General features: G+C 35.0%; 1 protein-coding gene across 1 annotated transcript; it reads left to right on the top strand.

Annotated features, from left to right (window-relative positions):
* The first annotated feature begins 993 nt into the window (after positions 1-993).
* On the top strand, positions 994-18,991 carry LOC132787760 (E3 ubiquitin-protein ligase hyd). The gene is given in 20 exon segments (XM_060795042.1): positions 994-1,145; positions 2,285-2,482; positions 2,543-2,822; positions 2,878-3,095; positions 5,985-6,223; positions 6,282-6,472; positions 7,706-9,489; positions 9,491-11,174; positions 12,709-12,850; positions 12,918-13,151; positions 13,276-13,751; positions 13,808-14,015; positions 14,086-14,844; positions 14,953-15,963; positions 16,025-16,098; positions 16,165-16,487; positions 16,548-16,754; positions 16,821-16,968; positions 17,021-17,251; positions 18,398-18,991. Coding segments are annotated over 20 exon segments (8,682 nt in total). The 5' UTR covers positions 994-1,083; the 3' UTR covers positions 18,611-18,991.
* Positions 18,992-22,256: the final 3,265 nt, after the last annotated feature.

Consider the following 22,256-nt stretch of genomic DNA (forward strand, 5'->3'; position numbering starts at 1 on the left):
GATTTTTGATGACTTACAATTTTGTAATTTTAAATAATAAAATAAAGCTGTAATTCTTTTTGCAAGCACTCAAATTAAATTTTTGTACCAAAAGGTCTAAATTCATTTTCGCGACCTAAACATATGGTCGACATTTCAAGAAAAATATTGAATATTCGAGTTATGCTGCGTGCGAATATTAAAAACTGTGTTAATTTAAGACCGCCAGAAGATCAATTAACCATTTAATTATTTTTAAAACAATATATGTATATCTGACCCCACCTCAAATTCGGGTAGCAACAATTTTCGTTTTTGTGAGCAACCGATAAGTCATTCACCATTAGTTATCGCCTAAGCTGCCATACTATTGTTAGAATGGAAAAACATGTAAAAATACTTAAAGGGATGGCATAATAATCTGTTAAATATAATTACTTAAATGCTAAAAATAAGTAGTTGAAATCACCGGAATGAAATCGCTTAAAAGGGTGGCATCCCCTTTTTTTGTAGGAAACAGCTGATTGCCGCTCCACTATTTATTGAAAATGTAAGTTACAAAGCTTTATTCTCGAAATAGAGAAAAGGCAAATATATTGCTTTCAGGAGAAAGCATAAATGACTTATGAAGGACGAAATCATCCTTATGTGAGCTTTATCCACTCAGGAAATTAAAATTTCGACACTGAAATATATTTGATTCTTAAATCTCATTGGTTTAATCTAATCAATAATTCAATATTTATAAAATTGCTTATTTTCAGTTGAAATGTTACTAAAACCTTTTCTTCATGTTTAGTAACTTTTGTACCTGCAAACTGATGTTCATGAGATTTTTTTGAACATTAACACAATAGGATCGCATTATTCAAGTAGATGCGCTTGGTCTAATGAATGTGGAGTTACAATGAACCGATTATTGTGCTCAAAGCGACATTTCAAAATGTAGGTTTGAGATGAACCCCATTCTATCGATATATCTCAACAATCGGTTGTTAATGTATTTCTTGAGTTTTTTGTAGCATCTCTATTTTTAGCTACATTTTCCAAGCTGAAATGAAAATTGAGGAAGTAGTGTGTTTCGTATAGTAAAAGAAATTTACAATGGTTTCTATGCAATTTGTTTTGCAACCACTTCCAGGAACTGATGAACAATTTATTGATAGGTAAGAATAGTAATAAATTACAAAAATATTTTGTATGTATGTAGGGAAATCCATATGTGCCTATGGCTTTTGCACATGTGAAACACATGTACAAGTATGTATGCATGTATGTACATACATACATGGACATGTAAATTTTGTGCATTTGCAATATTTTAACAATATATGTACATATGTATATGCCTATGTCATGTGTTCCATTAATAATAATTTTGTATTTTCATACACGTAAAATACACTTTAAAACTGGTAATTATTTTATAAAGATTCCATTATTTAATTCGGTACATTAGTTTTTCATAAATTGTTTTTACATATGTTTGTACTCTGACATACATATGTACATATATACACACATGCCTAAATGTGTAACGTGCGCATATGTATATATAAAAATTATTACGTACATATATGCATAGTATTTTGTTTAGAGATTATTGAAATAATCGACGTGTGCCAAAACTTTAATACATCTTATGACAGGTTCATACCATACATGCATTTGCTTTTTGTGATATTCAAGTTGTCAAAATTCTTTATCATTTTCAATATGACAATTCCAAACCAAATGGCATCTGTCAACTAAATTTAATAAGACATTTGGACAATATTGGACCAATTTAGTCCAATATGTCAGGATTTCGCAATAAACGACTGATCTATGTACGATCAATTAACCTATATGTGAACATATATATAAGTGCATGTGCCCCATGATTTTATTTAGAATCGACTATGATTGTTAAGATATACTTCAAAAAAGCCGGGACTGTGGATTACAGTTGTAATTTGTGTTGGAATTTCTCTTTGATTATAATAATAGTGCCATATTTTTAGAGTGTGTAATTGAATAAAAAATGTTTTATTCATCAGTGTTACATTTTCAAAAACAATTAAAAATATCTCATAGTTGACCTCTAATTTGATTTCGAAAACACCTAAGGACCTGACGAAGCCGATCTTGCTAATATATAATGTCTACGCAGTTTGTTGTTAAAATAACATTGTCATTGAATTTGTTGGTAACGTTACTACCTTGAATAGTTATGCAATGCTGTTATGTGATGCCAGTAGTTATGTGTTCTTTTATGAAATTTACGTATTTTTTTAATGGATATTCTTTAAAATTTTTTATATAGAATACGAGAGGTATCTGATAAAGTCAACCGCTTCGGCTCTGGCACTCATCGGATTTTTGAGCAGCTGAAAATACCAGTGAAAGAAGTGGTGATTGGTCCCAATCATCTTGGAGTTCTTTTGGAAGATGGAAAGGCATTTCGAGTAGCGTTTTCAATAAACTCTGAAAAACTTGATTTGACTAAATCCGATAATAAATGGTGAGTTTCTACATTTAATTTTTTCATAACTTTCCTATACAAATATTTTATAATTAAAAGTACCGCATCGGGTGGAGTCGCAGCGTCCAATGGACCAAAAGTGCCATCTTCATCACGTCCAATGCCTCGGTCCAGAGCTCGGCTTCTTCGAGCAACAGGAAGGACAGGCTCAAGTGGACAAGGATCAGGATCAAGAAGTACTGGTGTAATAATTGGTGGTAGTTCATCCAGTCGACCACTAGTGACTGTCCCAACCACATATGTGCCTGAAGAACTTATATCTCAAGCAGAAGTTGTCCTTCAAGGAAAAAGTCGAAATCTCATTATAAGAGAACTTCAGGTAACAAATGAACTTATATAAACTTGGTATGCACGTTTAATGTTTACCTTTATAGCGCACAAATCTTGATGTGAATTTAGCTGTCAACAATTTACTTTCACGTGACGACGAAGAAGCTGAAGATACTGAAGAAGGAGGGGATAATTATGTTCCTGAAGACCTTATTTCCCTATTAGACAATGGATTTTCAGGCGACAATAGCAGTGTTATAATAGATCCCTCTGACGGTCTTTTCTCAGAGGAAATTTTCAGTAATTATTCCAGTATCAGAAAGTAAGTTATAACATATGAAATTCTAAAGATTTGAATGCATGCATTTATATAATTTCTGTTTCACATTAATTATAAGAGAAAATTCACATTCCCTTAATAGCAATTCTGATGGAAATTTTCAGCCACTAAACCTGGAATATTTTCATCTAAAATCAGATTACTCGTATTTCTTTCACTTGTACGTCTTCGTACGGTGTGCATCTCTCTCATAAGCCGAAAGTCACAGTTCTTTTGTTGACAGTCTGCAAATAGTGATAGTGCGTGCTCTAGTTCTTAGCAGTTTCACCAACTTTTTCGAGCTTAACTACTTAGGGGTATACCATACCATATAAAGGTATCTAAGTGTTTAATAGGAATTTTTTTATCCAATATAGCAAAACAATAAATTGATTTGCAATTTTATTTAAAATAAATGCTATTATATAAAACAGAAGATAAATTGTTGATAAGAAAAACGGAAGAATGGTTATTGTGAACAAGTCACAAAAATATATTCAAATGTGTTCAATTGTGACACTCGCTATCTATTTTCAATAAATACACAACAGTGGTGCGGCATTATTCATTAAATATACCAAATACAAAAGCTATATTTGGTATTTCGATATACTATTGCATTCAAAATCTACCATTAAGTACAAAATATTCAAGATTGTCAACCAAAGCAAGCAAGACCTGACTGCACCAACCACATAGCAGGAAAATTGAAAGAAACGCGGCCTACTATAGTAAAACACTTTTTTTTTGCAAATGTGTTTTATTTGCTCAACATAGTTCCATTCAAGAGTGATACGCTGATTATAGCGATTATTACCTCCAATTTTTCGATAGAATTTTTGTAGTACGATATGTCGTTTGCTTCAAAACGCGCACCATTTTTGCTGATCACCTCATTTTTCGACGAAAATTTTTTCCTAGCAGTGAGCATTCTTTTGAGATTTGAAAACAATAAATAGTCGCTGGGGTAAGATCTAGTGAATACGGTGAATGCAGAAGCAATTCGCAGCCCAAAAAAGAGACGTGAGAACCTTGACAGCCGACTGTAGAGTTTTTCCGCGCCTTGGAGCGGGCTCATCGTGTGCTGACGAACTGATAAACTAAATTTGATCTGCGTGCAATCACATAGGCTTTCTAAGATATAGGCGTTCTTACGAACAGACTGACAGATAAACATGGCAATGTCATCTTGGTTTTTGGTGAACTCAAAAATTATATTTGATCTATGTGGCAGCATTGAAGCATTGGAATTAAAGTCGATTTAGAGCAGAGTCGTTTATCTGTGGCACCGCGCAATTCCGTGGCCGATGCTTGCTCGAAGACGAAGGTCGTCCAGAAGCAGTCGTTATGCCAGAGAACGTTGATGCCGTACGTGAACTAATAATGCAAGATCGTCATGTAATATATCGTGAGATAGAGGCATCCTTGGATATTTCTTCCACCAGAATGCATTCGATGTGGCATAAACACGTGGTCGTAAAAAAAGTCTGTTCTCGTTGGATCCCGCACAATTTGACAATTGCCCAAAAAAAGGCTTGTGAGGATTCGTTCCAAGAAATTTTTAAATAATACATTCGCGTTGCTTCAAAAGACCATTTATAAATGACGAATCATGGATCTATGCTTATGAGCCCGAAACAAAACAGCAATCGATCGTGTGGGTCTTTGAAGACGAGCCAAATCCAACGAAAGTTGTTCGTGGAAGAAGCACTTCCAGCAAAAGGTCGCTTGTTTCTTCGGTAAAACTGGTCATGTGGCGACTGTTCCGCTTGAGCAATGTAGGTAGGTCAATTCTGAGGGGTACACCACAATTTGTTTGTCTGAAGTCCTTAGAGAAATTCGAAAAACGAACAAGAAAATTCGCATCATTCTGCACTGTTGTCATGGCAAACTCTCACACATCAGCTCAAACCCGCGCCTTTTTCACCGGCCAAAACGTGGAATTGATGGGTCACCCACCGTACAGCCCTGACTTGGCATCCAATGATGTTTTTTTATTCCCGTCAGCGATCTTTGACGCTAGAAGATGCTGTTGAAAAAACATGCCAAAACCATGTTTTAGAGGTGCCTCAAAAGGAGTGGAAAAAGTGCTTCGACAATTGGTTTGAGCGCATGCAAAAGTGTATAAACCTTGCTGGAGAATTCTTTGAAAAACAATAAATTCATTTTTGATGATAAGTATTTCTGTGGCACTCCTTTATGTAACAATTTACATTTTAAAAATGAAACTAACTGATGTAAATAGTAGCAATGAGGCTCGATTTATTTATTTTTATTATTATTTTTTATTTCCCAATTCAAAATGAAATTCGTGTTCATATTGTACTTTATATGCATACCATTTTGATGTTGCTTTCGTTATTTTCAAAATGAGCAATCAGACCAAACTTATTTAGTTCGTTGCCCAATATTTAAAATTATTATTACATTGTATTTTGACCTAGTCTACTCTTCATTAGCGTATAGTCTTTATTGGTTAATGATGTTGTACATGTTGTTAGTGACCAGTAATCATCATCAATATATATTATGCTGATGATAAATTTAATTAACATTATAACTTTCGGTGATAAAATGCCTCATATTTTCAATTTCCTGCGCACAAAGTACTCACAAAGGCATAATTTCAACTTGCATTGATGATTTATTCTTTCCCCTGAAAGCAATATATTTTCCTTATCTCTTTTCCCCAAATAAAGGTGCAAAGGTTGGGTCAAAAATTAATGTTTAATCTTCTGATGAAATTAACGTCAATAAACCAATGAGTCAACTATTTTTGAGAATTGTCTAAATCGGTACTATTAATTTAATTCTAATTTTAATCTGTAAGAAAAGACATGCCCAATTGGATTTTCGACCATAATCAATGATTATTTACTTTCGTTTTTCCAGTTTGCTTTTCGATCGTATTAGAAGTGAACGGACTAACGCCAACTCATCTGGAGCAGACAACAATCAATCTAATCGCTCATCTTCATCAAGTGGTGTTATAACGGGAAGCGGAAACCTTTCTGGACAAATGTCTTCCGCTAATGCTGATCGAGAAGCGTTTAGCCGTTGGCGGGATCGACAGTATTATGGACCAAGACGATGGATTAATAAAGATGATTACACATGGGATAAGGAGACAGGTTAATTTTCAATGTGCAAATTTGTTTTTAATTTTTCATTACGAGAACACTTTTGCAGATCAAAAAAAGAAAGAACCTTCAACGATGCCATCACCAATTTGGATATCTGAAGAATGGCAGCCATGGCCTGATAAAAACTCAGTTCGTTTTAAAACAATTGGCGCTTTATATTCCGAGTTTATTGCACTTTCGGAAAATGGAGAATTACATCAATGGCGCTGGTCAGATGTGGAACCTTATAAATGTGATGTAAGTAACTGTACACTAATTTCTGATATGTTGATTATTAATATATATTTTGATCAATGTAACATTATGGTCTCTTACATCAAATTCATATTGAAACAGATCTGATCTACATAAAATTGTTTCACAAATCAGATAAATATCCAAAGTCATTGACACCATATTAAGAAATTGAACAGCAATCGGTAGTATAGAAAATGCCAATACACGTGGCTTAAAAGAATTTTTAAATATATAAGTAGGAATGAGTCATATGACTAGCCTAAAGATACCCACATCTTACAAAGGGCTTAACCAAAAAAAATGACCGTAAATTTAAAAAAACCTTTTTTGTTGATAATCTTAATCTTCAAATTTCTGATCTATACAAAATCTCTTCAATGCTACAGATAGAAATAGATAGAAAATTAAGTAAGGGGAAAAAGTAGCGCAATTCTTAATTTTTTCAGAGTTCCAATAAGTTTCTGAAGCTATTAGTAAATACTGCTGAATATCACTTGAGGTAAAAGTTCGACTTTCCAAGGGTATAGCAGCTAATACGATAACTCATGTTGTTGTTCTCCATACCATGAACTGTTGGTTTATTTTCGGGTCATATTTGTTTCACCAAGTTTCATCAAAAAAGCTTCATTAAAATTAAACACTCCTTTTTAAAGGTCCTGGCATTCATTCTCAAGTCACATCAAGTTTCGACGTAACTTTTCTCGCGCACCTTGAAGATTTTTGTTCCCTACAGAAATATGAAGTTTGCGGAATTTCATCTATGAAACCTTCATTTATTTGACTATAACTTTGATTACGAAATTTTCTATACTTTTGCATTTATTAAACACAAGTCACAAATTTACCAAACTTTCGTTGTGTTTGTTCATCGTATTTTTAAAGCATATTTACATATGTACATATAAGTTATTCATAAAAATGGACAGCCATTGTATGTGATCTTCTTGCACATCATGAGTACACATATTTAAAGGAAATGGCTTCTGATCGGTGTGTCTTTATTTGCATTATAAAGTTATATATATGAACGGTAAAATGCTGAATATTTTACCAAAAATTTATAATGAGATGAGTAATAAAGTTTATATGTATTGATTTCTCAAAGTAGGACTCTTATTTATTTGAGTGCAAAGTTGAACGAAATTTTTCATTTCCATATGATATTTAGAAAATGCAACGTTAGTTGTTTAATAATTAATACTGATATTCACCTTTGTTTTTATCTTACCTTAGGCGGAAAACGTATTTCATCCAAAGTCCATGTCACTTAACATTGTTGAAAAAGTTGAGCTTATATCTGCGAATTTCATAAGATGTTCGATTGTAACTGAAACAAATCGAGTCGCCACTTGGATGGATGAACAACTGGGTTATTTAGGAGCAAAATTAGAGCACACTGCAACAGCTTTTAATGAGTTCAACATCGATCCGATTTCAACAATCCACGTGTGTTCCTTATACACTGCGGTTCGAACCGATAATAACAACATTTATTGGTGGGGAGTACTACCATTTGATCAACGGCGATATTTGTGGGATAAGTTCCGAACAAAAACCAAAAAACCATTCAAAGTGGTTGCAGCTGATATAAACGTAGGCTCACAAGTTATAATGAAGAAGTGTCCCATTTACCAAACTGGATCAATTGGATTCACCTCCACAAATGGTGTTCCAAAAGTTGGACAGTTATTAAATTCAGTGTGGGATTTCTCAGATGTTTGCCGAATGAAGATTCTAAACATCGGTACAAATTTGGCATCGGATAAAAGTCAGGCAGCAGCGGTTATATCCAACACAGATAAGGATACATCAAAGCCTGCTCAGCCTGTGCAATCTACAACTTCCAGCAAGAGTGGACAATTATGTTCATCAAGCAAGGAAACAACAGATCGTATCGATATGCCGCCCCCGCCTTCACCAGCATCTAGTACTTGCAGCGATACAGGTAGTGTCTCATCACACAAGCGAACTAAGCGAATGACAGCTAAGGAGGATAGTACCAATTGTCAAGAAGGCAGAAAGGATGAGGAAATATGGCAACTAAAAGATGTTGTTTTCGTGGAGGACAAAGTGGGCCCGATTGGAAAAGTTCTTAAAGTTGATGGCGAGTATGTAGCAGTCAGATTTCCTCAACTAAATTCCTCCAATAACATGGTGATGGGAACTGCTACAAAGGAAGAAGGAAAAGAGGATGATTGGCAACTATGTCGACTACTGCGACGTGAAGACGTGCAAGTGTTTAGGTCAGCAGCATCATCACGTGGTCCAGATTGGCTCCAAAAGCAACCGAAGAAAATTAATATTAGCGCTGATTTATCTAACTCGCAACTGCTTACAATAGCGGTCGATACGCGTGGCATTCATGTCATCAAAAAAGTATTTGGCAAAATTCATTACAGTCTATATAATCTGTATAATAGCAAACAAGAACAAAACTGTCAATTTCCTACAGACTGCATGTCATTTTTGGGTACATCTGTTAGTAACATTGCAATGTCATGCAATAATGATTGCAACGGCAACAGTAGTACAATAGTGCTCCAAGATGGAAACGGTGCACTTTATCCACTAGCAAAGGACTGCATTGGTTCAATTAAAGATCCTCAATGGTTTGATTTGCCACCTGTTAAAGCTGTTACTATGGCAACTATTTCGTTACCCCCATCACCATCATGCAACAATTTAAAATCAAAAGTTTGCATGACGGCGCTACTTTTTGTAAGCCAAAAATTAATGCCGCATATATTGCGATGTGATGTGAAAAACTGCATAGCTGTGCTAAAACGTCTTGAACAAGAAGACCGTAAAGAAGCATTATCTGTTGTAGAAGAACATTGCGATGGGAATAGGAACATATTTCATGCATGCGTCATAATGTGTTCGCCAACATCCAATAAGGATTCTCAATATTCTTCACAAGATTTCGCCACTACTAATTCCGAAAAAAAAAAAAGCTTTGGTTCTGGGTCCGGGGCTTCGGTACCACGAACGGGGTCATCGTTAGCCTACGGCAGCGCTTTTTGCAGGAAATGGAAGTAACTTTAACGAGACTTCCAGTTTTGCGACAGTATCAGCTGGCGGTATTAGCTCACCGTCTACGTCTACGTCTAGGGAAAATCGAATCAGTCTGCGTGACATGATGCAACGTCTCATCAATACTGAACAGCAGTCGGACCAAAACAATCAACATCCGTCAACAAGTGCTGGGGAGGATCATGCCTATATCCCAATGCCCTGGACAGTTGACTCCGGCGGAACTGCCAGCAACCTCAGCACCACAGCAGCACCTCAGAGTATAACTGATATTGGTGATGATGGTGATCTTTCGAAAATCTTACCTTCGTCATCGCAGAGTAAAATGGCAAGTCCAAATTATACATTTGATGTTATACAACGACGCGAATACGCCATCGTTATACTTCAGCATATGTGCTCGAGTTCTGCGATGCGCCCCTATCTCTATCAGATGTTAAGTGCGAAGGATGCTCAGGGTCAAACGGCGTTTATGTTAGCCGTTTCATCTCGTGCGTACGAAGCTGGTATAATTCTTTTGAATACAATTCTGAGTGTTGCGGATCAAGAATCGCAGTTGAAAGATGCCATGATTTTCCCAACTGGGTCTCCCCCAGATCAATCACCGTTACATGTGATATGTTACAATGATACATGTTCTTTCACTTGGACAGGAGCGGATCATATCAATCAAAATATTTTTGAATGTAAAACATGTGGACTAACTGGTTCTCTATGTTGCTGTACTGAATGCGCCCGCGTTTGCCACAAAGGTCATGATTGTAAACTTAAACGCACAGCGCCGACAGCATACTGTGATTGCTGGGAAAAATGCAAATGCAAGGCTCTAATAGCTGGTAATCTTACTAAGCGTTTTGCATTGCTTTGTAAACTGGTCTCTTGCACTGATTTGGTTACCAAATTTAATTCCAAAGGCGAATCGATATTATTATTCCTCATACAGACAGTAGGTCGTCAGATAATAGAGCAACGTCAATATCGTTTTAACGTTAGAGTGCGCAATAATGTTGTTGCTAATAATACTGGAAATGCAAATGGTACCAACACTGTCATAACAAACCGAAAATCTTCATCTCTAGACGTCGATAGTGATATGCCAGACCATGATCTTGAGCCTCCGAAATTCGCAAGAAAAGCGCTAGAGCGGCTATTAATCGATTGGCAAGCTGTGCGCTCTATGATAATGAGTGGAGCCGAAAGAAACGATCCTCCATCTAATTTACAAAATGACAGCACGAACTCGGATTCCTTTAACGTTTTTATGCAGTCTCAGCAAGGATCCACATTACTAGACAAGTTTACACATAATTTGATTGTAAAATGTACCAATGATCATCTAGATACGCTGTTGCTGACTTTAGTGCGCGAACTACAAAACTATGTTATTGCCGATCGCTGTAAAGATGCCGAGGAAGTTGCACGACGTTTTGTACGATCAGTGGCCAGAGTTTTTGTTATTTTTAATTTAGAAAAACAGCCAAATCCAGAGAAACGCAAAAGTCACACGTCTTGCAATAAATATGTTCAAAGTTGCGTTAAGGTGTTTCAAACGCTCCATAAAATTTCTATTGAAGAATTGTGTGAAGTATCCGAGGCTCTAATTGCACCAGTGAGACTTGGTGTCGTTCGTCCTACTGCCCCATTTGCCATGTCCTCATCTAATCTTGATGTAAGTTATTGTATATTATAGATATTATAATATATAAATATTATATTATATAAATATTGATTTTTTTATACCCGCTACCCATAAGAAAAATGGGTATTATAACTTTGTACCGGCAGGAATTTTTTGGAACGGGCATAAGAAGGTATCTCCGACCCTAGAAAGTATTTATATTCTTTATCAGCGTCAACAGCCAAGACGATCTAACCTGTCCGTCTGTCCGTATGAACACCTAGATTTTAGAGACTATAAGAGATAGAGCTATACTTTTTATACCCGCTACCCATAGGGTAGAAGGGTATTATAACTTTGTGCCGACAGGAAATGTATGTAACAGGTCGAAGGAGGCATCTCCGACCCTATAAAGTATATATATTCTTGATCAGCGTCAACAGCCGAGACGATCTAGCCATGTCCGTTCGTATGAAAAACTGGATCTCAGAGGCTATAAGAGATAGAGCTATAATTTTCGACAGCATTTATGTTTGCACGCAGATCAAGTTTGTTTCAAATTTTGCCACGCCCACTTCCGCCCCAGCAAATCAAAATAATCGAATAACAAGCGTAATTTTAAAGCTAGAGTTGCGAATTCCTGAAAATTTGGATGCGATCAGATAAAAATTGTCGAAGTTATTAAAGAAATATGGGCAAAAACGCCTACTTACTTGGGGTCTTAGTTGCTTTGGCTGACAATCTGGTATATTGTGCCGTCTATGGTATATTTTAAATGCGGTATTATATCGATATACCAAATATACCATTTGGTATATTTTAAGTATTTTTGTAGTATATTCGGTATATTTTGAGAAAAATACCGCAAAATATATTTCTTTTATTCAAAATGGGTAGCGGGTATCTCACAGTCGAGTACACTCGACTGTAGCTTTCTTACTTGTTTCGTCAATGTTTATGTTTGCACGCAGATTAAGCTTGTTTCAAATTTATGCCAATCCCACTCTTACCCCATATATTGACAAAACTCGAATAACAAGCTTAATTTTAAAGCTACAGTCGCTAATATAATATATTTTGTATATATAATAATACCTATAGTCTTTGTGATTCCTGAAAAGTTGGTTGCGATCAGATAAAAGTTGTAGAAGTTATTAAAGAAATATTTTTGTATAGGCAAAAACGCATACTTTCTAGGGGTCTTAGTTGCTTTGGCTGATAATCTTATATATTTTGCACTCTATAGTATATCTCGCATGTAGTACCAAATGTACCACATGGCATATTCTTATAGCATTTTTGCGGTATATTATTTTTGCTTTTATTCAAAATAAGTAGCGTGTATCTTACAGTCGAGCACACTCGACTGTAGCTTTCTTACTTGCTTTAAATTTGGATAGAAAGCGACGTCCACATAATCAAAATGTTAAAAAAAAGAAGGAATTCACGATTTTTATTATTTTATTCATTCCTATTTTTATTTTAGTTAATTAACACAAAAATTAAAATTTTTTTTTTTAGGAAGATTGACACATATCTTTATAAATTTTTATATTCCAACTCAAGTTAATTTTTATATTTTCAGAATTCTGATGATTTATTTACTGTTGAGCCATTAGCTCCCTCCAATATTGAAATTAATTCCGAACAAATTGTGCACGATGCAATCAATGCTCAGAATTCGAATTTTAGTGGGCAACAAAATTACGATATAGTTGCCATTGATAGTAAGTAGATAATTTTTTTTTCTATATATGTATAAATGAAACTCGTTAATTTACAAAACTGCCTTAGCCCTTAGAGACCCATCAGAATCGGAAGAAATTCCTAATCGAGAAAACAACTTAAGTAGCCAAGACGAAGACTTAATAGAGAGTCAAAGAAATGAAGAAGCTATGCAGGATGATGAAAGCGACAACGATTTTACATTTAATGATGCAGAGACAGAGTCGGACTCCGATGACAACCAGAGCAATCAAGATGCTCAAAGAAGTGGTCAAGCTGGTACCACTGTTGGATCAGAAACAGGTAAATTTTAAACTATGCACAGTGCATTACTTTACACTAACAATACTAAGTGAGACTTCTATTTTTATGTCTAAAAAATGTTTTCACAAAATGTGTTTTTATTTTGTTTAAATATTTATTATAGATATTGGAGTTCTTTTCTTGGAAGACGAGTCTGGCGATTCCTCAGCTCAAGAAGAAGAAGGGTCAGAAGATGGCGAATCGGATGAACAGTCGGATGAATTTAGTTTCAATGATCAACAGCTCGAACGTCGCAACATAAACTCGAATGCACGCAATGATCTCACCCCACAAACAATGCAATGGGCAATTAGAAGTCGCGAAAATACTCGACCATCCGTTCGCGTTCCAACAGGATCCAATCTCGTATTCATTGATCCTATGGCATTACGACGGACAACGGTGCCAGCTAGTAGTACTACTGTTAATACACCGACAACCGAGTCTCATACAATGGCAACAACGGCAAGCAACTTGGGACGAGCTTTTGGTATTACAATTCGTCAAATTTCCGAACTCTTGGGTATTATGACATTCAATATGATGAATGATATAGAAACTTCACTCAAAATCCATATTGGGGAAGCCATAGCCGTTCAGGTAAGCTTACATGTTTAATAAGAAAGTGTAATGTCTAACTATTTTTGTTATAAAAGGCATTTGTTGAAAAGCGGTTGAAACCAACTTGGGACTGGATGTTTACAGTCATGGACGGTACAGAGGCACAGCTGAAATTCGGAGCCTATTTGGCGAACTACACAGATCCAAATCATCCATTACATCCGCTTAATCTAAGTGCACAAGCTACATCAAATCAATCACCTTCTACTCCAAATACCGCAAACGTGGGAGTTAATGTAATTGGTGAGGCCATTTAAAACTATTTGTATCGATTGTCTTTACTAAATTATGAATGCTTATTTTCCTTTCGTAGGATCAAGTTCCCGACGCGATTTCTTTACTTATTGTCTTTCATTAATGCGCGCTCACACTTCAGAGCATAGAGATGCTCTTCCCGTTTTAGATATAACCGCATTGCGGCATATTGCTTACGTGCTTGATGCATTTGTCTTTTATATGCGTAACGACACTAGCTTTTATGATAAAAACGATTCTATTTCTGGACGCGTTAACAATTTGGCGAATTCAGTTGAAAATTATGATACTGATGAAGAACTAAGTAATCTAGACGATTCAAATGTTGATAACAGACAATGTCATTTAAATGTAAACACACGAAAGCATGCATTTTTTACCAGATCTGACTCAACTCTCAGCTTGGGTTGCTCGGCGCCTGATGGATTTGATTTACCTCTTGACATGGCAATGCCTCTTGCTGATAAGCCACACTTGTTACAACCAAATTCAAAACGACAAGAGCTGTTTGCTAATCTGCCATTACATAGTTCCGTTACTGGTTCAAAAAGCCATACTAAATGTAACATATCCCATCAGCGTTCCATTGATCAACCACCCACACGTCTGGGATTTTCGAATTTTATGAAAATAGATGCTCAAAATAGAAATAATGTAGAAATGACATCTACTATGTCCGATTTGAGTACAAAAATTACGGAACCGAAGGAGGATACTTCCTCATCGTACATGGATGGTGATACTGCAGATTCAAATATATACATACAGTTAAAGAAAAAACAGTGCTTAGACGACTCTAAATCACATGAAGTTAAAGGTAAATCGTTTATATTGCAAATTGTTATGCACGACAATTATTTGTACTCTATTTTATAATGTTAAATATGATAACATATGGTTAATCATCGATTTCTCGTAAAATTAGGCAATAAGTACATTGGCGATTCAGATGGAGGAGATATTCAAATGAGCGATGATACCGCGGGACCCAGTAAATCGGATCTTTTGCTAACAACTCGTCCCGAGGTTATTATCGCACCTACAAAAGGACAAATCCGTAGTGGAGTTCTAGAGGAAGTCGCACCATTACACAATTCTATGTCAGTATCTGCGGTTCGCAGCGTAATCGTCAGAGCTGGAGCTTCGATTTTAAAATCGGAAACGGATGAAAATAATGAATCCGAACTTTGTGCATCATCTTCCGAAAATCAAATGGCTCAAAAACACAAATGTGATAATAGTCGTGAGAAGATACAAAATCAAACAGTAATGTTTCCATTTCGTGGATCATTATTTTACAAGAGCAATTCTTCAGAACTGCCATCATGGAACTTTCTGCTGAGCCGTTGGAAGCTAGCACTTGATCTTTTCGGTCGAGTGTTTATGGATGATGTTGGTATGGAACACGGTTCTGTTTTGCCCGAATTGAGAGGCTTTCCAGTTAAGGAAATGCGATTCCGACGTCATATGGAAAAACTTCGTAACGGGCAACAGCGTGATTTGGTACTCTGTAAGCTCGAACGAAACCGTGAGAATTTAATAGTTCAAACTTTTAAGGAATTAAATGCTCAATTTGGTACACAAAACCGTCGGACTCAGCCACCCATAACATTCAACCGAGTTAAAGTTACATTCAAGGATGAACCAGGTGAAGGATCCGGTGTAGCCCGTAGTTTCTATACGTCTATTTCAGAAGCTTTATTAGCAAGCGCAAAATTGCCAAATTTGGATTCAGTGCAAGTCGGAAGTAGTACGCAAAGTAAATACGGTGTTCCATTTTCAAGTATTCTCCGAAGTCGAACTGTATCGGGGTCTAGCCGTGATCCTCCCTCTTTGCAGCGGCGTGGTACCGGCAGCAAAATATTATGGCGCACTGCACGTGAACGAAAATCTTTAAACATTGATGCTAGGCCATACGTGCCAGCAGGCAACACAGGTAAATTTCTGATATTTGAAGATTAGTCCTGATTATTAACATTTTACATATTTTAAATCAGATAACACAACTGAAAGCCCAAATGATCATTTGTCCGTACATCTACAACAGTTAGGAGAACGTTTATTTCCCAAGGTAGATATTTAAATACTATTGCAGTTAACGTTTTACTAATATTTTTTGAATTAAAATATGTATTAGATCCAATCGATAAACTTAACGCATGCATCGAAGGTAACCGGCATGCTTCTAGAAATACCAACTCCCCAACTGCTTTCGGTATTATCTTCAGATGAAACACTAAGGCAAAAAGTCAATGAGGCAGTTGAAATAATTTCGTTCAAGCAGAAGTCGGATATGCATATGCAAAATCAACAAAAAAAGTCACCATCTGCAGGACTTATTGATTCAATTGAAGATGACAATGAGCCACTGTTTTACTCGCCGGGTAAGCGTGGCTTTTATACTCCAAGGCAAGGACTGGCATCTTTTGAACGCATAAACGCATTTAGAAATATCGGCAGGTGAAAATAATAATAATATTATGAATAATCCATACATATTTAATATGTTTTTCCTTTTAGACTTATTGGACTTTGTTTATTGCAAAATGAATTGCTCCCATTGTTTCTTCAAAGACATGTTTTGAAATACGTGTTAGGACGGAAAATCAAATTTCATGACCTGGCATTTTTTGATCCCGCATTGTATGAATCATTTAGACAAATCATCCAAAACGCATCAACAAGAGAAGGTGAAGAAAATATTAACCGAATGGAGCTTAGTTTTGTGTAAGTGTTCTAGTTTTCTATTTTTTTTTTTTCAATTAATGTACTCATATAACTTTTGTATTTCAGCATTGATTTAATGAAGGAGGAAGGTTGTGGCAACCGTGAATTAATCCCAGGAGGTCGCGATGTACCCGTAAGCTCAAGTAATATATTTGACTATGTAAGGCGTTATACAGAGTATAGGCTTATTAAATCACAAGAAAAAGCACTCGAGGTAAAAGATAAAAACTATTAACCCAAACGGTCATTAACCACTAAATTCACAGGCTTTAAAAGACGGTATATTCGATGTTTTGCCAGACAATTGCATGAACAGCTTAACAGCAGAAGATCTTCGATTGCTTTTGAATGGAGTCGGCGATATCAATGTATCAACATTGATTTCTTATACCACTTTTAATGATGAGTCCAGTGAAGGACCTGACAAACTTTTAAAATTTAAGAGATGGTTCTGGAGTATTGTGGAAAAAATGAATACTTTGGAGCGTCAAGATTTGGTAAGTCTAAATTGGAAATCTGTCTTTTCAAAATCACTGGTATATAAAAAAAAACACAATCTCACCCCAGGTTGCACTGTGAAAAATTACAAAATTATTGCTATTTCTATCGAGGATTTCTTTAAGTGTTGTTTTATTCATTAATTTTTTCGAGTTCTTTTGAATCATGCGCAATTTACAAAATTTCATTATTTTGACATTAAAGATAACCAGCTTGATGGACTTATGAGCTAATAAGTGGAAACTATTGCGATTTTATCCCAACGTGGTACTATAGAATTTATGAGAAAGGATATATATACAAGTAAAACGCATGGGTTTTTTTTAGTTTTTAATATCTAAGAACCAAAAAAAAAATAGATTTCAAAGTAATTGTAAAATGGATTTATGGGCCTCCGTTAATGATTCGGCTATCATATTACAACTTTATTGTTAACATAGAATTTAAAGCAGATAGCTATTATTTACTCGTTTCTCTTTTTATTTAATGAACCTATTTTTCTATTTTAGCAAAAAATGAAAGCCAATATAACTCTGAAAAATGTAATTTAAATCCGTCCGATATGTTGCGTACAAAATGGCGTTTTTCTATATTTGTGTATCCGTCCTTAAGAAAATAAAATATATTTTACATATATTTAGACAAGAACTCAATATTAGAAGGTTTTGGAATAAATAATTGGTTGTATTCTTATTTTGTCGCGGTTGTCTATTTCTAGATTACGTTATAAATTATATTTACATTAAATAATCCCCAGGACAGCCGATTATTTGAATAAAAAGATATTTTTGTGGCGATATGTGTATGTATACACATGTTAATTTGCGGACTGTAATTATTGTAATAAAAATAATAATGATTTTGTTAATTTAGTCAATTTCTCTGACATTGCAAGTTTTCATGCCATTAGAAAAATATTTTTAAATAGTGAGACCTTAAAATGTTATTTTTTATATAATTTTCCGTGTCAAATTCAGGAAATTTGTGGGTTTTTGTATGAATGAATAGCAGAAAATATAGGGTATCTGGAAACAGCGCTTAAACGAGTCCGACAAATAATATGTAGTTCATAATTTTCATTACTGTAATATTATGTTTACTCTCTGAGTTTCTGTCTTATATTAATATGAATATATGATTTTTAGGTATACTTCTGGACTGGGTCCCCGGCACTACCAGCATCTGAAGAAGGGTTCCAACCTTTACCGTCAGTTACTATACGACCCGCAGATGACTCACATCTTCCTACTGCAAATACTTGTATATCTCGTCTTTATATACCATTATATTCCAGCAAATCAATATTACGTAGTAAATTGCTGATGGCCATTAAATCTAAAAACTTTGGATTCGTTTGAGCAAATTAACATTTCCCAATTTATGTTGATAATTTGAATATTATGAGTATTTGAAATATGACTATTCCGCATTTGTGACCAATAACTTATGTATGTTCTATATCCATTACCCAATTTTTTCACTTTTTATACAAATTTTATTATTTTTGTTTAAAGATCCCCGTCTATAATGAAAAAAAAAATATGATCATTCCTGGATACAGTTCGACTGGATACAAATTACTAGGAAAATGTTAAAAAGAACAAAGATAAAACTTTAGATGCTAGGGCAAATTTGCTTCTAATTTTACGATCACTTTCATATAAGATGTAACACAATATATAAATATGTATATTAACCAGGGAATAAAACTTAAATGGTAACCATTATCCGAAATATAATACCATTTCTTGTTTATAAGATTTTATCTTTTAACAGGGCCCTGAAAACACTAATTGTTTCACATATTTTTAAAGAATGCTATCACAATTCTATGTAAACGATCTAGTTGGATAAGATTAGTGTCTTTAAATGCCCCAACATGTATGAAAAATTAGCTATCTTCGCTAAAAGTGTACTAAGTAATTTATATGAATATATAACGTTTTTTTTTATTTTGTCATTATGTGCTATTAAAGTTTAATAATGAATCCTAACCCAAAATGGTAGCACTTATAAGAAAATTCATTATGAGCTTAATTAGTTCCATTTAGTTATAGGCTCATATCTCACACACGATTCATTTCATAAATATAATTTCACTCATATAATGTCTTTCATTTAAAAAGTATAACAGGTACAAAATAATTAATAACAAAATAACTAAATTATTTTCTTCTAGAAGTGGATTTGAGTTCTGATATTCGCCTTCTTCATGCTCTAAGAATAATTAGCCAAACTACAGGAAAGTGGATAGTGCTTTCTTTCATTATTATTAATCACGACATACAGTACCAACGATTGCCCATACCAAACAATACCAGATACATGTTTGAAGCTATTAATGAAAAATAAAAATTAAATTAAACTAGAGAAATTAAATTTGACACGGGAACGGCATAAGCAAAAAAATTCATTAGCTGAAGCATTCGCATTATTTATTTGATTTTAAATTTTATATGCAGTCCTGCATATCCACTCCACAGTTTTAATTAATGATATTTTAAATGTTGAGTAAATGCCTCAAAACACTTTTAAATGTTTTTAAATTATTGTCTATTATTTCGTCTGTGAATTTCTTTATTTTGTGAAGTTACGAAAACTTATATGAAGTTAAGCCTAAATAAAGCGATTTAATTTATCTGGACATTGTAATAATTTATTGCGGACTTTTTTTTATATGGAGTTCGGTAGAAATAGGGCAAGGTATGGTATCTGGAAGCGCTCAATCTCAACACAAATGTTGTAAGCGCAAGCCGAAAAAGTTTTCGCATAATACTAGTGCTCTATGCTATTACAAATGCAGTTAAACATCTATCCAAATATATAAGTGCATCTTTGTGATTAACGCCTGCATTCGCATATGTACAAGGTATTGTTTGATTATTTCGTGTGTTTTAGTTTCACTTGCACTGGCAGGGTGGTTGCTGTGGCAAACTCGTGAACCTCTAACAAATGCCATGACGGTATATTGCATGCACCATAACGTGTCCTAGGCCTATGGACTTCTCAGATCGTTTGGTTGATTAGATCCGTTTGGCACAAACGGTGTTATCCAGTGTTTCGTGAACAGGGCTGCAGGTCTCACGTAATCTTGTCTATTACAACTAAAATATTTATATTTTTATATTTATATATATATATATATATATATATATATATATATATATATATATTAATTTTATTTGTATTTGCAGCAGGCAACAACAATAATAAATGTATTTCCTCTACTGTGAAATACCAGTTATCGTCAACAGTACTAACAGTTTTCGCAATACCACCATGTATTTGCTGAGCCAGCAATCAAAACAACATCTCTATGGTATTTGCAATGGAGACACCTAAAAGAATAGCTTCTTTAATAAGAAAAATATTCAGGAAACAAAAGTTTACATAAAAATTGAGTAAACTATAGAATTCTTTCCATGTAATAATATATTCTAGCATTTATATTTCTCGTATCAACTAGCAAGGACCAGTAAGCACTACTAAGAGGCATAAGGCCTGATGTAACTCCATCTGAAGATCCTGATACGCTAAGAAAGAATGGATTTAACGTTAAAAATGAAATCAGTATATTATACAGTGATATAAAGCCGCAACCTTTGTTTAATGTGGAAATTCCATTAGAAACTAAGGCTCTGACAACACGATTCGTCCAGTGTTTCAGATTGCTTCAAGCTTTATTAAAAAGAGAATTTCACAGTATGAAAACTGTGTACAGAACTACAAAAACTGTCCCCGAAGTCATCTTCTTAACAGCAGCCAGGACTTCTAAGCTATGCAAATGCTTTAAATTTTAATTTTAATTGCCCTAGAACACTGTCACATGACTCTTTGTGTACAAAGAGAGTCTTACGTTTCCCAAAAGCGCTTCACCAAATTTTACAACTCATTGCCTTTCTATTGTGCCTATCGTAGAAAAACATTTCTGAACTGCATAGTTAATGCCATTTTCCCCCAACTTAAAAAAAGTATTTTTTCATTTGAATAACTTTTCGGGAATCAGAAAGACTATAAAGATATTTTATTTCTCAACATAATCTCCTTTTGGACGTATGCACTTTGACCACCGATCCTCCATTTTCCCAATACCTTCCATTAAATAGGATTTGTCCAGGTCCTCAAAATTGGCGTTTGTTTCACAGATTACCTGTTCATTTGACTGAAATTTCTTACCCACAAGCCATTTTTTGGAGTTTGGAAATAAATAATAGTCACAGGGTGCTAAATCTGGAGAATAGGGTGGATGGGTTAGAATTTCATAGTGCAATTCACACAATTTCGACATGGCCGCAACGCTCTTGTGAGCGGGAGCATTGTCCTGGTGAAACAAAACTTTTTTCTTCGCCATGTGCGGCCTTTTTTTCTTTAGCTCCGAATCAAATCGTCCCAAGAGATTGAAATAGTATTTTCCCGTAATTTTTCTGCCTTTTCCAGATAATCCACATGAAATACACCTCGGGCATCCCAGAAAAACGTTGTCATCACCTTGTTGGCCGACAAACAGATCTTTGGCTTTATCGGTGCCGTTTCTCCAGTTTAAATCCATTGCTTTGACTGTTCCTTACTCTCTGGTGTATGGTGATGAATCCAGGTTTCGTCAACAATCACAAAACGACGAAAAAATTCGTTTTTGTTTGCGTTAAGCAATGCCAAACTCTCCTTCGCAATGTGCAAGCGGTTGCGTTTATTTTCCATTGACGAAAGCTTACTCATGTGTAAAAATTCGTGTAAAATGTTTCCAACGCGTTCCCGAGAAATGTTTAGAGCATTTGCAATCTCTCGCAGCTTGATTCGGCTATCATCCAATATCATTCCATGGACTTTATCCACAATTTCTGGTGTTGTCACCTCTCTGGGACGACCCGGGCGATCATCGTCAAAAATGCTTGTCCGCCCGCGTTTAAATTCAGCAGTCCAATATTTTATTGTTGAAAACGATGGAGTTGAATCCTTATAAACTTTGTCTAACTCCTTTTTTAATATCGTCGTTGGATTTCCCTT

The sequence above is a fragment of the Drosophila nasuta genome, chromosome 2R, assembly GCF_023558535.2.
Source record: "Drosophila nasuta strain 15112-1781.00 chromosome 2R, ASM2355853v1, whole genome shotgun sequence".
Taxonomy (NCBI): Eukaryota; Metazoa; Arthropoda; class Insecta; order Diptera; family Drosophilidae; genus Drosophila; species Drosophila nasuta.